At 36.8% G+C, this 16746-nt stretch overlaps 2 protein-coding genes across 2 annotated transcripts in view; one reads left to right on the top strand and one right to left on the bottom strand.

Moving 5' to 3' along the window:
* Window positions 1-16746, top strand: part of LOC134219303 (uncharacterized) — a 621614-nt gene that overhangs the window by 235755 nt on the left and 369113 nt on the right. The window lies entirely within an intron of this gene.
* On the bottom strand, window positions 13905-15244 carry LOC134223451 (opsin-1-like). The gene has a single exon (XM_062702595.1). It carries the CDS (start codon window positions 15104-15106, stop codon window positions 13982-13984), a length of 1125 nt encoding a protein of 374 aa, XP_062558579.1. The 5' UTR covers window positions 15107-15244; the 3' UTR covers window positions 13905-13981.

Raw genomic sequence — 16746 nt, 5'->3', positions numbered from 1 at the left:
AAGAAATGCAAAACAAACGGAAATTAACAAAATATGTCTAGCTTAACATTCTTATTTAACCTCAAAATAGAGAAAAAATAAGGGTTGCTGATTGGCATTAGCTTTCCGATCCATGTGGTTGAACAGCCGTGAATATTACTTTATTTTCAATTTTATTTCTTTACTTTTCTTACGTTAAAGAAATGATGACGCGGGCGCCTAATCTGAAATTCAAATGAACAATCGCCTACTTTGAGCGATTGATTGTTTATTCTCGCGAAGGATGAACAGTTGAACAAATTAAGGGAATGCTAATGCTGTAGTTTAGAAGTTGCGTAGGTCACATCACTTTCCAACATTTGCGAGCTGCTGACGCGAGCACTTCGAGAATATTTGGTAAATCCCAACCACTATTCACTTGGATCGCAGTTTGCACCAGTTCCGATCAATCACGGAGTAGCAACCATTGATATTTACAGTCAGTCTAAACTAAGCTAAGCAAAGCACAATAACAAAAAAACGAAGTAATTAGAGTGGTTTCAACAAATAAAATAAATAATTCTGGCTAAATTGGCAAAATACCAGCAGAGCAGTTGAGCAGAGCATTCACGGTAGAATGTAGAATCTGTTTTACTTTGCTCTCTCTTCCTTCATGAAGAGGAGATGGTTGGAGTGATAAGGTGACTGGCGCTCATGCTGCAAGCCAATGTTCGATTCCCCGTCTGGAATTTTATGATTTTTCAGCTCAATCAAAGTTAATTGCCTATATATGGAATCAAGTAGGCGTCGGCCAGGCAAGACGTATTTTTTATTTGCTCTGTCATGTTTTTGTTTTCTTTTCAGGATTCAAATTTTTCGAAAAATCTATTTCGAAGGACTTCTGTTTGCGTCTGTGATTATGAAATACCCGATGCTAAAACCTTAACTTATAATCATTCGCATGTTGGCCAGCTAAATTTGTAGGAGACTTTCGGATTTTCAAGATTTGATGAAGGCAGAAGAAAATACTAAATCGAAATTCAAATCCATGCATCGATATCCGAAACGCTCCAGTTCTAAAAAATATCACGTAAAGGACATAAGCTATGGATGCATTGTCGTCAACTGCGGCCTTGCATGTTGTTACAGCCCTCCAGTTGTTCAGTCCGCAACAATAGCCGAACCTGTGGAAGTACTCAAAATAATTCATCAGGATAGCTCCGTCTTCAATCAGTACACTCAAGCATTCGTACGAAGTTTAAAAATTTGGACATTTGGATCGAGAATTATTAAGTATAATTTTATTTATTTTGCTCTCTTTCCTTAGAAAGCATCTTTCAAATATCTGGCCATACTAAATTTAAGCTCTAATTTACTTTTACGGAACGTTATTCAGTGTAGCTAATTTTCATCGAAGAGTATACTAATATTGCTCTAACTTCATTTTGAGGGGTTTGCTCGAAATTGAACTCCTGCCGGCAAATACTCTGTATCCATTAGAATCAAATTAGCACTTTATCACTAGTCTCGGTGACTAGCTGTTATTGGTTCAGAGGTTCTGCAAATCACATCTATTCATCATGGTCTCTTGTTCCATTGACTTCAATCTTAACTTGCATACCGATTGTTTAATAGGACTTTTGATGAAAGCGGCGTTTAAATGAGCAGATAAAATTTAATTTATTGATTTTGGTTGTTGGAATTCCGGAAATATTCAATACATTTTTTTTTGTTTTTTTTTTCGTAATCTAATACGTACGTACTCATATTCACTAATAACTGAATTTATTTCCAATAATTGGAACGTTTTTAAATGAACTTTCGTATGAAACCTTGAAAAGTTCAATAATCTTAAAGCTTTGATATCTTGCTTTTTTATACGATTCATGGTTAGTTAAAACAAAACTTTAACTTCCAATATTTATGAAAAGATAGGGCTATTCCATACTGATGAGTAATGATTAAGATTTACTGCACACATTGAATAGTTTTTCTTAAAAAAAAACGGAGTCAACAACATGAAAAATCTAAATCGATATAACAAACTAAATTTATTCTTCTAGTGATTTGTGCGATTTGAACGGAATTCTTTATTAACACTGCCATTATGCTGTCACGTTTTATGTGTAATAAAAATGTTGACTTCAGTATTCAAAATTGATGAATAGCAATCGCTTTAACTGATTATAATAAACATTCATATGATTTTACTTGTTGCAGAAAAATGTTATTTTGAAAAAAATTATAAAACGAAATTACTCAAAAATAACCATCTGCTGTCTTTTTGGCAGATTATTAGGGAACATTAAATTGAGTAAAACTGGATAGTAATATTATTCATCTTAAAAATTAATCTATAATGCTGATCCTTTTGCAACGATCAACAAGTTTCCTTTTGTTTACTCGCTCAAGCATTTTTGGTTTTCTAAAAGCTGTTGGAGACAATAATGATCAGCAGAAAATTCAAATTTTGTTTTTTTTTCAAAACTGCTGCAATGCATTTAGATGAATGCAATAAAATCTGAATTGATGAAAATAACTGAGTCTATCTCCCTAAAGTGCAATTTTGACCTCTCTTATGTGTTTTCTTGTTTTATAATACACGAGAAAGGCAATATAACCGCTAGGTGATTTTTTCTGGGTTTTTATTGTTCACTTTGAATAAATTTAAATCATTTAACAAAAAAATTGCCACAACATCGTTCCAAAAATACAGTTTTATGATTTTAACAAAATCAAAAACATCTTCTTTATTTTTCTTAACTAATGGATCACGGAAAACATATTTAAGTAATAAGGAACAAAATACGTATTTATACGAAGAAGAAATGTGTTATCTTATTGAAATTGATGAAATTGAAGTACATTGGGTTTTAAATAAAAACATTCGTCTTATATTGTTTGATACTTAGTCTATTTTTTTTTTTTTTTTAAGAATTCAAAATTCTATTTTTCAATCATGGAACAGTTTTTGATCCTGGCTCAAGCCTGGATTCTATAAAAAGATCGTTTTTGGAGGGAAATTATAGCCTTTCGGTACAACTTTGTTGAACGAGAAAGGCAAAACAATAAAGAACCAATAACTTAGGCAAACAAAATGATTTAACCAACACATACCCCTTACCTTCTGACCATAAAGACAAGAATGACATCATACAGATCAATTTATATGATCTGAAACACTAGGATTCATCCGTTCTGAAAATGGCTATATCTCAGTTGTTTTTCAACCGATTCACTCAGGTTTTTCACCAATCTTATAGCCAACTCTTTTAATTTCTGAATATTACAAGAAAAAACCAGGATACATATTCATTTTAATCAAACGTATGTTTATGTATGATACTGCCACCCGTGTTTTTATTTCATCTTTTCAGAAATCTAGAAGTTTATTTGTCAATTTGTGAACCAGAACGATGAATATTCTCCGATTTAAAACAGGACATTTCTTGACGAACTATTGGCATCTCTGAAGACAGCATAAATCTAAAACTAGCTAGTGTTGAAGAAAGGTCCCCTCTCATCCAGGACATGCGAATTGAAACTTGGTGAGAAAATTCCATTTTATACATATATTTACCCAATTGCATTGAAACTATATGATTATATACCATAAAAAATTACCATCAGGGCACTCGATTGAAGCGATTTGGATAGGAAGAGTGGAATCGCCAACTTCCTATTGTTAACATCTCGTGGATAAAGGGCGGGCTCTTCTCCCCATCTATTGGGTCAATCTGGGAAACGAGGGCTAGATTATATTATTTTATGTACGAACTTTCTTCTGGAAGGAGATTCTCTATTCATCCCGTGGATTCGTATAAGTGTCTCTGCTTATGGAACCACCCACCCATCTTTGGCCCTTCATACAGGAGTTTGATGAAATACAAACAATAGTATAATCATGATCAAATCGTTTGTCAGATATGGCCAGTGCTATCGGCAGATGCCTTGCTACAATAGATGGTAGTATCATCATCATCATCATCATCATCATCATCAATCAAAGTTAATTGCCTATTTTCCGTGTATTGCACCACCCAACTTGTACAATAATTTAAAATGTTCTAAAAACTCTATTGTGAATATCTATATTATATAGAAGATTTTGATTTGAAAAATGTATTGGAGGTAACCTCTTTCCTTCGATGAGACTCGAACCCACGACCCTCAGTACGATAGACTGGTGCCTTTGACCAACAAAGCTACCCATTCGATTGAAAGCCATTTAGCTGAACAAACCATTAGGCCGAAACCCATCTGGCCGAAAGTCATTTGGCCGAACGGGTCATCCGGCCAAATGAGTCATTTGGCTGAATAGGACATTTGACCGAATGAGACATTTGGCCAAATAAGACAGTTAGTCGAATAGGACATTTGGCCGAATAGGACATTTGGCTAAATAAGACATTTGGCCGAATAGGACATTTGGTCGAACAGATAATTTAACCGAACATGTCATTTGGCCGAATATGTTATTTTGCAGAAGAGACCATTTGGCGGAGCATGACATTTGGCCAACTAACTTTTCAAAAGGATCTAAGTAACATTTTATATAAATTAATTTGAATAGCTCATTCAACAGAACAACATGAATGCTATTGATTGCAGTATTCAAATTAATTCATGAAAAAACGTAGCTTAGGTCCTTTTGAAAAGTTTAGCGAGATTTAGCTGAATAGGACATTTGGTCGAACAGATCATTTAACCGAACCAAAGTCTATTAGGGTATCTGTTCCTATATCAATAACAATAAGGCATTGGGCATATGAAATGCATTGATTTCTCACCCAATAATCAAGAAACATGAGAATAATTATGCTCGGCTCATGTAATTTTTATTTGAAAACAATTTGCTAACTTTAAAAATGAAATTATTATCACATTATAGAAGTATTTAGCTAAAAAACATCATCACCGCCATGTACCTATTTCAATAACATTCAAAAACAGTAAATCCTATGGTTGTACCTATATCAATAATACTGTTTCCAACACAAAATACGCACATTATTACTTGTGTGTATACGTAACGATGTGATGGCAGTGATGCCGAATTATTCAATGTTTTGTTTAATTTTATGTTCGTCATATATTATCTTTTCAATCTACCTTATTTAACAAACATAAGAGTTGAACTTCACAATGAAAGTTCATTCAAGCATTTTTGAAATAAAAATCTAGGTCGGCAACCCTTGAGAGTACTGCTAGCCATGTAAACAGTTTGAAATACGGACAAGGATAATTTAGACGTTTTTCGAAATAAACCTATATCAAACTATAGGAAATCGCATTAGTTTTTCAAATATAATTATATTTATAGTTAAAATGTGATGTGCTTTATATGTTGTGAAGTAAATTTTGAAAGATAGATTTGTGTTAGCTTGAAATTGAGTGGAAAACAACGGCGTGAAAACTGATGAATCTGTTAGTAGCAATCGAGCAGTGCATCAAACCAACAGTTCAGAGGTAAGTGCTTTATAATTTTATCTTTTAATAATTTGATTCTTGTGCATTAAAACATTACTCAAAGAAAATCTTGAATAATATTCCAAACATACGAGAATGTGTTCCATCCATTATTGTGTACATACGATGTGTGAAATTGTAATTAAATTGATTTTTTTATTTGGTTTATTGACGGTTAGGATTAATATAAGGTACCCCGGGGCAAGTGGGACCTAAAAAAACGCTAGTTTAACAAAATTGTTAACGCATACTTAGAAAACAGGGTATTTCAGGACATTAACCACGGATACATCATAATATGCTTCCGTTGTTGAAGTGTAGACGTGTTGTAAGCCATTTATTTAGTTACAAAAAATATTGGTAATGACAGAAATAAATTTACCTGTGGGACCCACTTACCCCTTCAAACGGGGCAAGTGGGACCTATTCTGCTTTATACTGGCGAACGAAACTAATTCGAAGAATGTAGATATAATGTTCATGTAATTTCTGAGTCGTCGTATTTCAGATCATGGATGGAGGTTTATTGCTTGTCAGACTTTTGTTTTTGCAAAAAGAAAGGGATTACAATGTTAGCGGACATAAAAACAAGACAACAGCAGGTTTACTGTTTAATTGGCCGTTGACTGGCTTTCCATTTGCTATTAGCTTACTTTCTTACCAAATGTATTAGATCGAAAGGATAAGCAAATCTTTATTCACCTTTCAAATGAATGTTTCTCTACTTAGAACACAAATTATTACATAAATTAGAACTTTAAAAGGAACGTTTTTATTCAGGCGATGCACAGTGTTGTAAACTTGTAATAGAACGAAATGGCCTTAAGCACTTTATTTATCTGAAAATCTTTAAGTCTGATGCGAAGTTTAAAAATAACAAAACCTGTTGATCTATTGTAAAATAGAATATTTGCACTGTAACGGAAAATTCCGCATAGTTATAATCATTGCTCTTTTCCATGAGGGAGATAATTTTCAGAAAGTAAAATACACATTTGGTAAATCAACTGTACACTACTTCTAAACAACGAAACTAAAGATATCAACTGCATTTGATTCAGCTTCATATGATATATGAGTGTCGAAGTTATTTTTCACTACACAACAATCTAAAAACAGGTAAAATGACTATCGAAAATGTTGTTCAAGTATGTCCCACTTGCCCCATATATGTTAAATCTCAAGGGCAAGTGAAAATTGCAGATTTTGGCTTTAATCAAAACTTTTAAATCGTTTTCAATGTCACACAATTATTAATTTGCTCAAAATATTAACTTTCCACATCAATGATGAATTCAGAAACTACTATTTTGTTGGAAATCCATTGAATTCAAATAAAAGTAATAGCTTTTGCCAGTAGTTTAAAGTCATGATTAAACAATACCATTAGTATGGTTCCGCAAATGGTTTTGATTCCAAATATTTTTGTGTCAGGTGAATTAGTTGATAGTTCTGCTTTATCTTTCTAGAACATTTTTACCAAGATGAATACACAGCTAGGTGTTGCAATGTGCTTAGTTTGTGGAAGAGAAGAAGGCGGGGGTGAAAAATTCATTTTCAGTGCAAAACGAAAACAAACCGGCTGGCTCTCCCATACTAAAATCCAAGATGGCTGAATCGTGAATTTGACAGATTGGAACACCTAGTGGTGTATTCATCTTGATTGTTACCATTAAAAACGTTCACCGATTAATCGTCAGCCATAGTACCCACTTACCCCGTATTTTCACTTGCCCCGGGGTACCTTACGGGCTGTTATTAATATGGGAACAGATATCCTATATAGAGTTACGCAAAGAGGATCTTCTTACACTTATTCTGAATAATGCTCTTGTTATTCTGTTGCCAACTTTCACTTTTGTTCAACCCTTCAAGTGACTTCACGGGAGCGTTCACTTCTAAAGCTTTTTAATTCAATAACCTAGTCACCCACAGAGTGCAAACACGTGAGTTTCTTGTTGCTACTTTATTGGGGAATGTATTGATGTGTGAAGCTGTTTCTAGATCAAATCTAATACATTTCAATTCAGGCATTTAAGTTCGCCATAATAATCATTAGGCGATAACAATACTTCCGCCTCTCCAACAAGCATTTGTTGACTTTGCTCGATAGGTAGACGGTTTGACAGTTCAATAGGTAGATTTGGCTTCACTCCTTGCGCAACTCTACATATAATAGACTCTGAACCGAACATGTCATTTGGCCGAATATGTTATTTCGCAAAACAGACCATTTGGCCGAGCAGTGAAAATTGAGGAATGAGGTGTGAAAAGTGAGACGTCTGACTTCTCTCTACTTATTTCCCACTTCTCACTATGAAAAGTGAGTAGTGCGAAGTGAGACGTCTCGCTATCCATTTCTCACTGCTCACTGAAAAAAGTTAGAAGTGAGACGTCTCACTGCTTACTTTGTGCTTCTCGCTTTTTACAGTGAGAAGTGAGGGATGCAGAGTGATAAGTGAAACGTCTAACTTTTCACACCTCATTTCTCACTTTCTAAACGACCTCTGCGGTCAAATGTCCTATTCGGCCGGATGACTTTCGGCCTAACGGTTTGCTCGGTCTAGTCGCATTCTGCCGAATGGGTTTCGGTCAAATGACCCAAGTGAGTGAGTGAGCAAGTGGGTGAGTGAGTGAGTAATCAAGTCAGTGAATGAGTGAGTGATTGATGAGTTAATCAGACGATGAGCAAAGCTTTAGAGTGAGAAAAAAGGAATGAACGAGGGGAACGAGTAATTGAGTGAGTTGGAAAAATTACTAGTTTATCAATCAGTGAGGAAGTACCCATGTGAAGCAGTGGGTGAATGAGCAAATGAATAAGTGAGTACGTGAATGAATGAGTGAAAAGTGAATCCACGAGAAAACAAATGAATGTATGGCAGACTAAGAATAAAAGATATAACGGTCGAATTAATCAATACATGAGAAAGTAAGTAATTTACTAAGTGAGTATGCGAGATAGTGGGTAGATAGGTGAATGAGTAATTCAGTGAGTGAGTAAGCAAAGGTAAGAGAATGTTAGTGGGTAAGGAAGTTAGCTAGTCAGATAACGAGCAAATATCCCAAGTAACAATTCTGTGACCGTTGGGTTTTATATGAATTTCAAAAAGGTTTTATTGTGGGAATAATCAAAGCCTATTGTTTTATGGTGGTCATAAACAATGCTAACGAACAAAGGTTTTATATAACTCTTGAGATATCAATAAAACTCTTATAAACCATGTTTTAAAACTAAACTTTTTGCTAGCTATGAAGTTTTAATAATAGTTTTATTATTGCTTTCAAATGCGTCATAAAACCAATATTGGTCACTGCTATAAAACAACTCAACGTAACTCGATCTATTCGCCATGTTGAATTTGGAAAGCAGTGTTGCTGTATAACTTATACGTGAATAATGCAATAAGACGCAAAATGAGGTTAGCATATTTTTACCGACATAGTGTGAGTGACATGTGTTTCTTAAGTTGCTTCTCATTTCCCAAATTAAAAAAAAATACTAAAAAGGGACAGGTAAAAAATCCCCTGGTCTTAAGAATCTCCGGTGTTATCCAATAATACCAATAAAGGTTTGTCAAAAACAATTCGATTTCTGTCAATATTGAGTATGTTCTATGAGCAGGGTTATTTGAAAATTATTCAACTGTAACTCTTATGTTTTGATATTAATTTGAGAAATGAGACACATAAATATGAAATGCTGTCATGAAAAGCCGCAATCATTTTAATTCATAAAGAATCATTTTAATTCACGATGATTTCAAGTTTCCGGTTTCCAAAAAAGTGAAGGAGGAAATATTTTTTGCATTTTTCCTTAAGCACATGTCCACCTGGTTAAATAATTTGCCATTGTAACATACACATATTTGATTCCTACAAATTACACCAAAAATACGAATGGGTAATATTTCATATATTCGTAGATTCACTAATTTCAGGAAATTATTAGCATTCGTGGATTTCTTATACAGATTCGCAAATCCACCGAGAGCTTTTATTTCCACAGATTTGGCATCGTTGCCCGTAGGATGAGAAAGTGCTTCCCGCCTCATCCACTAGGCTGCATGTTATCGAACCGAAGGCCATCTATTGTAGGGAAGTGTAATCATGACAAAGTTTTATAGCAAGTTTAAAACGGTCATGAAGTAACCAAGGAGAATTATTGAGGTTATCACAAAAGCCATTGAGCTATTTATCGCCAGATTTTTGTTTTCATAAAAAGGAATGTCGCCATGTTGAAATAATGATCAACGTCATAGCCGTGATTGAAAAAATGCATCAATTACGATCAAAAGAACTATTCAAAAGTGGAATTCAATTATTTCTGAGGTTTTTTGATAGAAGCAGGATTACTTTATCACAAACTATTTGAAATTGAAATATTTTGAGCAGTTTGTAAAATTATTTTATTTCCAGTTTTCTTGTGATTATTCGATAATTTCGAGGCGCGTTGATTTTAAGCTTCTACAAACTCAATATTCACGATAAATTTGGTTGCGCATGTCACTCTGTTGTATAAACTACTTAAATAATTCTCCATTTTCAACATCAAATCAGAAACATTATTTTCCACACATCAGCTTTACATAGGGGACATTGTTATCTAGTGAAAATAAAAACAAAGGCAATGGAATGACAATAAATAAAATCCATAATATGAAAATGAAACAGTTTTATTGTTACTCTTATGATGGTCACGACAACCTCTTGTAGAGTATCAACAAATTCAAAACAATGTTTTATTGCAGTTTTATTATTACTCTTAATACGGTTTTAATAACTTCTTCTCGATTGGTCCATTAGGCCGGAAGGCTATCTTAATGATGTTATGAAGAGGTTTTGGTGGAGTTATAAGTTTTATTAGCAACTGGTCATGAAAACCTCTTATAGAGCATGATAAATCTTAAAATGTTACTTCGGATGTGTATAAGTTAGTGACTGAGTGAGAATTTGATTGCGTGTAAAAGTGGAAGAGTTAGAGGTTATATAAGTGACTGAGTAGGTGAGAAAAAAGTCAGCGAATATGAGAATGTGTGATAATGTGATTGAGTGAATGTTTAGGTTTGAAAAAATATTGAATGAGTTACTAAACTATCAAACATCTCAGTGATTTCACCTTCAGTTCTTATACATCATCATTCTTCGTTAATTCGTCTCCCAGCTGACTGAATTTTCTCAATGCTATTTTTTTTAAAGTTCGAAAACCCCGAAAAACCGTACAAAACCATTTGATGAAGCCGTTTTAACACGGTTCTTATATCACGCGAATTTTATAATAATCGCGGTTGTTGGGATTTACGTGGTTTTGATTCACACGGAACGTATCCCTCGCGTACAAATCGACTTCAGAGTCCTTTTTTATTCAGTTCAATCATTTTCAGCTTGACGTCTCTTTGATAATGTATATGATAATTTCGTTTTTAACCTATTATTTTCTATTATGCTTTTGGAGCCATTCACAAATCACAAGCTTCCTGGACGCCTTTTAGCAACTTTTCAAATAATAACAGAAAGACTTGTAATAGCGTATTCTGCCAAATGTCCTACTCGACCAAATACCCTATTCAGCCAAAAAGGTCCCGGGACATTTTGGAATGCCAAAAGATCTCACAGGGAACAATTTGGCTGGGATCGGTCACTAAGACCGACGTTTCACCACTTCAGTTCCACTGGGAGACGCCGAAACCCGGATTAGGAGAACCGGCAGTCCGGGTTGGGAGAATCAGCGGTTGGCTACCAATTCCACGCAGCTACGAAGCTTAAGGGATCAACAGCACTCTGCTGGAACGATGTGCCCAGCCATAGGGATCAACAGATCATGTCCTCTCTTCGCACCAACTAGTCTATTCCAGATTATTTTCGAAACATGTGGGGTCTTGAATTCCGTCCAACATGTGGCTTGCTGGTGTCTGAAGTTTGACATTTCCCGATCCAGTTACGATCGAGTATCCGAAACGCCGGAGACTTTCTTAGGTCAATCCCGGAAAATCTCACAAAATACAATCGGAAGAAATTCTTAAAGAAATTGCGAAAAAATACAAAGAGTTTTTCGATGAAGTTCCAAAGTATTTTTCAACGAAATTTCTCGAGAACATGCAGAAGAACTTTCCGACGAAATTCTGCAGAATCTTCCGTTAAAAATCCGAAGAGATCCCTTAACCAAACCCTTAACGTTTCATGTGTAAACACAGCAGAATTCCACAGTTGTGTACGGCTGATATTATGAATAGGGTATCGAACATCAAACGTAGCAGGCCATAAAAGAAACCATGTAGTATGCAATGAGAACGAGGGAGATTATAGAGTGAATTTTGTATAAAAGGGCAGCCATTACCCAAATTTCGACATCTTACCAAATCAGGCGTCTATGTGCTGTATCGGTGCAGTTGTGACCTTGCTTTCGTTTTATGATTTTCCGTCCTTTATTTTTCTCTAACAGTACATTGCCTTGAATATAAAATATGAGGCAATTAATCGAAACCACTCCAATAGGTACGTCATATGTCATTTGGCATGATGTCTTTGCATGACACTTGGGCTCTCACGCCGGTTTTAAAGCAGAGCCTGTAAGACAAAGTTATATTTTTCTGATTCATTTTACGAACAGTTACACTCTAAGACCAGCCAACAAGCACCAACTTTCGTTGTTAGGCAGTCTTTAAAAAAAACTTTTTATCACTATGATATCGCATCCAAAAATGAACATCAATAAATCATCATTTGAAAATAGCATTACGTAAATTCTAGCGGAGACAAATGTTTGCAAAAGTGTATTAGCTTTTGCACATTATTAATCAAATCTGATCGAAAAGCAGTGGATAAATTGAAGAGTTTTTGCAGATGCAAAAACTCAGTTGAATGCTAATATCCGTAAAATATTTGAAGTAAAGTATTTTAGCTTTTGTCTTTCCAACAAAGTTTAACCGAGATGCTTTCAATTCACCCAGAACTGTTATATATTGACAGACTCAGCAAATATTGCTTTACACTAACAAATGCGTATTTCCGTTTCAACATTTCTAATAAAAAGCTGAAGAAGTTTAACAGTAAAAATCTAAAAACGTATTTATCGATTCAGAACTGGAATGTGTAGTAGAAGTAAATAGAAGAATTACCATAATCTTGAATACAGCCTTTATGGTTTTATTTAGCGGCGCAGCCAAAACATTTTATTAGATAAAGTTTTGTATTGATTAAAGTTTGTTACGAAATTCCGCGGAATTCCGTTTGATTTCGTTAGATTTTTTTTCCGGCGAAATTTATGGAATTTAACGAAACGAAATCATAAAATCTGATTTCGCCACGCTTAAATTTCGTGGAATTCCGCGAAAACGAAATGTTTCGAAATACGCACACGCCACAAATAGGAATCAATAAATTGAAAATAATAAAGGCTCCGGTGTTTTTTGAAAAAGAAAATTACTCATTTTGTACGGTGAGTTCTAAATGAAGCAAAATTTAAAAATAATCCAACCAGAACGGTCTCGGGAATTGGAACCAAATTTAATTCATTAGCTCCAGCTAAGCACAACCGGCCTCTATCACCTGGGCTATCTGCTCTGCAAACTGAAGAAAATAGTGGGTTATGTGCAAAATGAAAAAAGAATGTATTGAAATTTAACTTCCCTTCAGATATCCATTGATTCCAACGGTCAAAATACCATAAAATTCTGAAAAACCCTTCGACCCATTTCATTCAATAAGAATCCATATACCGAGCTCTAACATCCACGAGAGGTTGAGAAAATTCGATCCCCATGTTCCAATTATGCATATTTACTAAGCCGAAAAAGCCAGGCCTTGCCTACATTCCTTTCACCATGGTGTGTGATAGGTAATCAGTAGAATGTGCATGTTTACTGTCGGATGTACAAAACTGTTCCACAACCAAATTGAATAACATATGAGGCAACATTGAACGAACAACGGCTCATATCGGTTTTTAAGGCAGCCGGGCCATGCCAACAAAAGGCTTCGGCAACCCAGCTTTTAGACGAACAAAAAGTTCTTCTTCGACTGTTGCGACATTCACAGAAAAAAAACAGCTGTGTACAAAAACCTCACTTCTTCGCATTCGAAAATGTTTTTTTTACATCGAATCAAGAGAAAGGTTTCACTGGTTGGCGACCGACTCTCGTTGTGGTTGAAACACGTGGGACCTAAACTTTCCAATCGGCAACAATGACGTCGAATGGCTATACATGGGAACGACACAAAGTTTCGAACTGATGAAGCTCGGTCGACGCTGCCGGGTTTGCGTGTTATGCAAATAAGACACGTGCGAGTGACGACGACTTTTGTTGGTGCATTCTGTTAAATAACTAAATTCCGGCAGATGGTTTGTGGGTTTACTACATCTCTATAATACGGATCTGCTGTGAATTGTCCATATGGTAGAACAATTAGGTATATTTTTATCAGCTAAACCGTCTACAAACGTGCAGGTTGCTTTCTCAGAAATGGACACAGAGACAAACTGAAGTAAATATAAATTGCTCACTTTATTTAACAAGTCTATCACTAAAAATTAACCGTTTTAACATCATCAAACACTCTAGGCAGATTCCGATTTTTCAGTCACAACGGCAGTTGTAGCGGAAGCAACCGACTGCGAATCGTCAGCCGGATCCGTACAAGACAGCGATGGGAACTTCTGGTACAGGGCAGCACGGTACTTCGGATGGCTGATTCCGTACACGATCGGGTTGTACACGGCGTTGGCTTTGGCGAACAGCGATCCCCAGATTGTGGCCAGGGGAGTGATTGGCGAGGTCTTGAAGATTCCAGTGTAGTTGATTATTAGGTACGGTGTCCATGCCAAGAACCACAGCGAAATTGTGACCAGGGCGACCTTGGCCAGCTTCATTTCGGTGCTGGTGTTCTGGGCTTCGGACGAACGTAGGGAGGCAACGTTCATCTTCTTGGCTTGTTCTCGCATGTTTTTCTCGTGGGCAGACACGGCCTTGATGATGAAGGTATAAGAGTAGATGATCAGGAACAATGGCGCGAAATATACGAAAATCGAGTACACCAGGATGTACGAACGGCTGCTGAAGGTATCGGTAAGATAGTCAGTTCCACAAGCGCTCATGTTTCCTTCCGGAACATATCGGTTCCAGCCGAAGAGAGGAGCCAAAGTCCATGACAAGGAAGAAACCCAAACTCCGAGGATACGAGCCAAGGCACCGTTGTTGGTCAGAGGCTTGCCTGACAAGCCGTTTACGATGACATTGTAACGGTCAAACGCAATCATAGTCATGGTCCAGATCGAGACGCAGCCGAAGAGTGATCCAAACATGCCGTAGACCTCGCATGCGAAGGGACCGAAGACCCAGGTCTCGTAGTAGCAGTTGATCACCATTGGCGGTCCCATGGTAAACATCATCAGGAAGTCCGAGAAGGCTAGATTGACCACTAGCAGGTTGGATGGGGTTCGGAGCGTTTTGGTGTTGGTGAAGATGTACATGACCATTCCGTTGCCGACCAGCGAGACGAAGCAAAGGACGGCGATGGCGAAGCCCAGCAGTGAGTGCCACAGCGGATTCATCGGTGGGAACTGGTACCAGTGGGCGTCCACCATGTGCAGCATGTCGGCCGGAACTCTGTCCACCACGGTTAGATTGTTGACCATTCCACTGCCTGCTGATTGGGCAGCCACCCACGCTCCGTACGAGGCCATGTTAGAACTTTGCCGATTTACTTCTAATCACAAAAGTACTTAAGGAATTTGATCACACTGACTTCACCACAGTTGTTATCTTTCCAAGAGGAGCTGAAGAAAATCGCAGCAAAGGCGAACTACTTCAGAACCAAACAACGACTCGATTCGACTGGGATATTTGCTCAGCTTAAATAGTTATCATTTTACCTGAAATAATCCAATTAGAATGGCAGCCCAAACGTGCATTCATAATTTCATAAGTTAATCCCAGCCAAATTCTCACCAGTCAATGTCACCTCCTCTTCCTCAGTTTTCCATTTCCCCCCATTATTACTTCGTCCAGCGTAGAATTTCCATTCCACTCATAATTGAAGCATGCTCCGGTTCGGTCGATTGGCACTGTTTCCATTCGGTTGATGGCTTTCGCCGCAAGGATTATCCCCGTGCACCGACATTTGCATAATCCCATTATTGTGAAATCAGGTTTCGCCCATGTAGTTAAACAGTGTATAACTTGATAACAAAGTACATGCCCATCGCGATCTGACACGCTCTGGCAATCGACGGCCGACCTGGCATCGGTTCCCATTGTCCGGGACCTGGAGTCCATTTTCATTTTTCAATTACAGTCGGCAGGTTGAGGTTCAATGGCCAACAAGCGGAGGAGGAACATCGCACACCGCGCCGTCGTCGATTGGTAGCATTGACGAGATGTTATCGCCCGTTGGAGGCATCACGTGTGTGCGTTCCGTACCAGAGAAGCCGATAAGTTGGGGCAAATGAATTAATTTGCATTTCGTTAATCAACGGGAAATCCGCCTCCCTATTCTCCTTATACGCAACAAGGGTTCGATCTGTTGAGGGGTGAAATTTCATGTCGAGTGCAGCTTAAATTTACATCGTTATCGGACTTCTAGTGCAGGAAGTAACCACCTATTACATGTACCACCGATACTGTGGTCGATACATGGGCTGCCTGTCCATTGTTGATCTGAATCGGCATAGGTTTTGGATTGCACGGTAAGCAATCTGCTGGCCTGAGGTTTGCCGTGCTTGAAAAGTTATGGCTTTGTGGTGAACTAACAATCATAGAACCGGGGTATTGATAGACAATGTAAAGGTTTTCATGGAACCAGTCAATCCATGTCGTGTTTCATGCATCCATGGAGATTTTTTTTTGCACAGAACAAAACCGATATGGATGAGGTCGGATAAGTGAGGGGTGTTAGTCTCAATATTTCGATGGCTAAAAGAATGTAATGAAAGGTTTTTGCAGTTCTTGTTTGTTCTTTATATCGAATGGATCATAAAATGAAAATACTCAACAAATCTTCAAATGGAATCTTTAAAATAAAATTCCAATTTGCAAATCCTTTTCCTAAACACAATTATTCAAACCAAACTTATAAATCCGAAGAACAAATATAGTTCCAAATTTTAAAAATTGGAGTGTCTAACTGCAGCTTTGAAGCTTGAATCAGTCATTTTTTCAGTAAACAGTGAAAGATTTCTAGTTGAATTGTAAATCTATTGGTTAAGAAAGCCTCAAAGCCGCTAGGTATCTAAATCAGGCCATTTTTTTGGATTCCATTGTGTTCGTCTCCAAATACTGAATTCTATAAACAATTAGAAATGGGAATTACCTGGCCAAGCCTAGT

Source organism: Armigeres subalbatus, chromosome 3 (assembly GCF_024139115.2).
Source record: "Armigeres subalbatus isolate Guangzhou_Male chromosome 3, GZ_Asu_2, whole genome shotgun sequence".
In the NCBI taxonomy this organism is placed as follows: Eukaryota; Metazoa; Arthropoda; class Insecta; order Diptera; family Culicidae; genus Armigeres; species Armigeres subalbatus.
The sequence above is the reverse complement of the archived record's forward strand: the minus strand, read 5'-3'. Positions and strand labels throughout refer to the sequence as shown.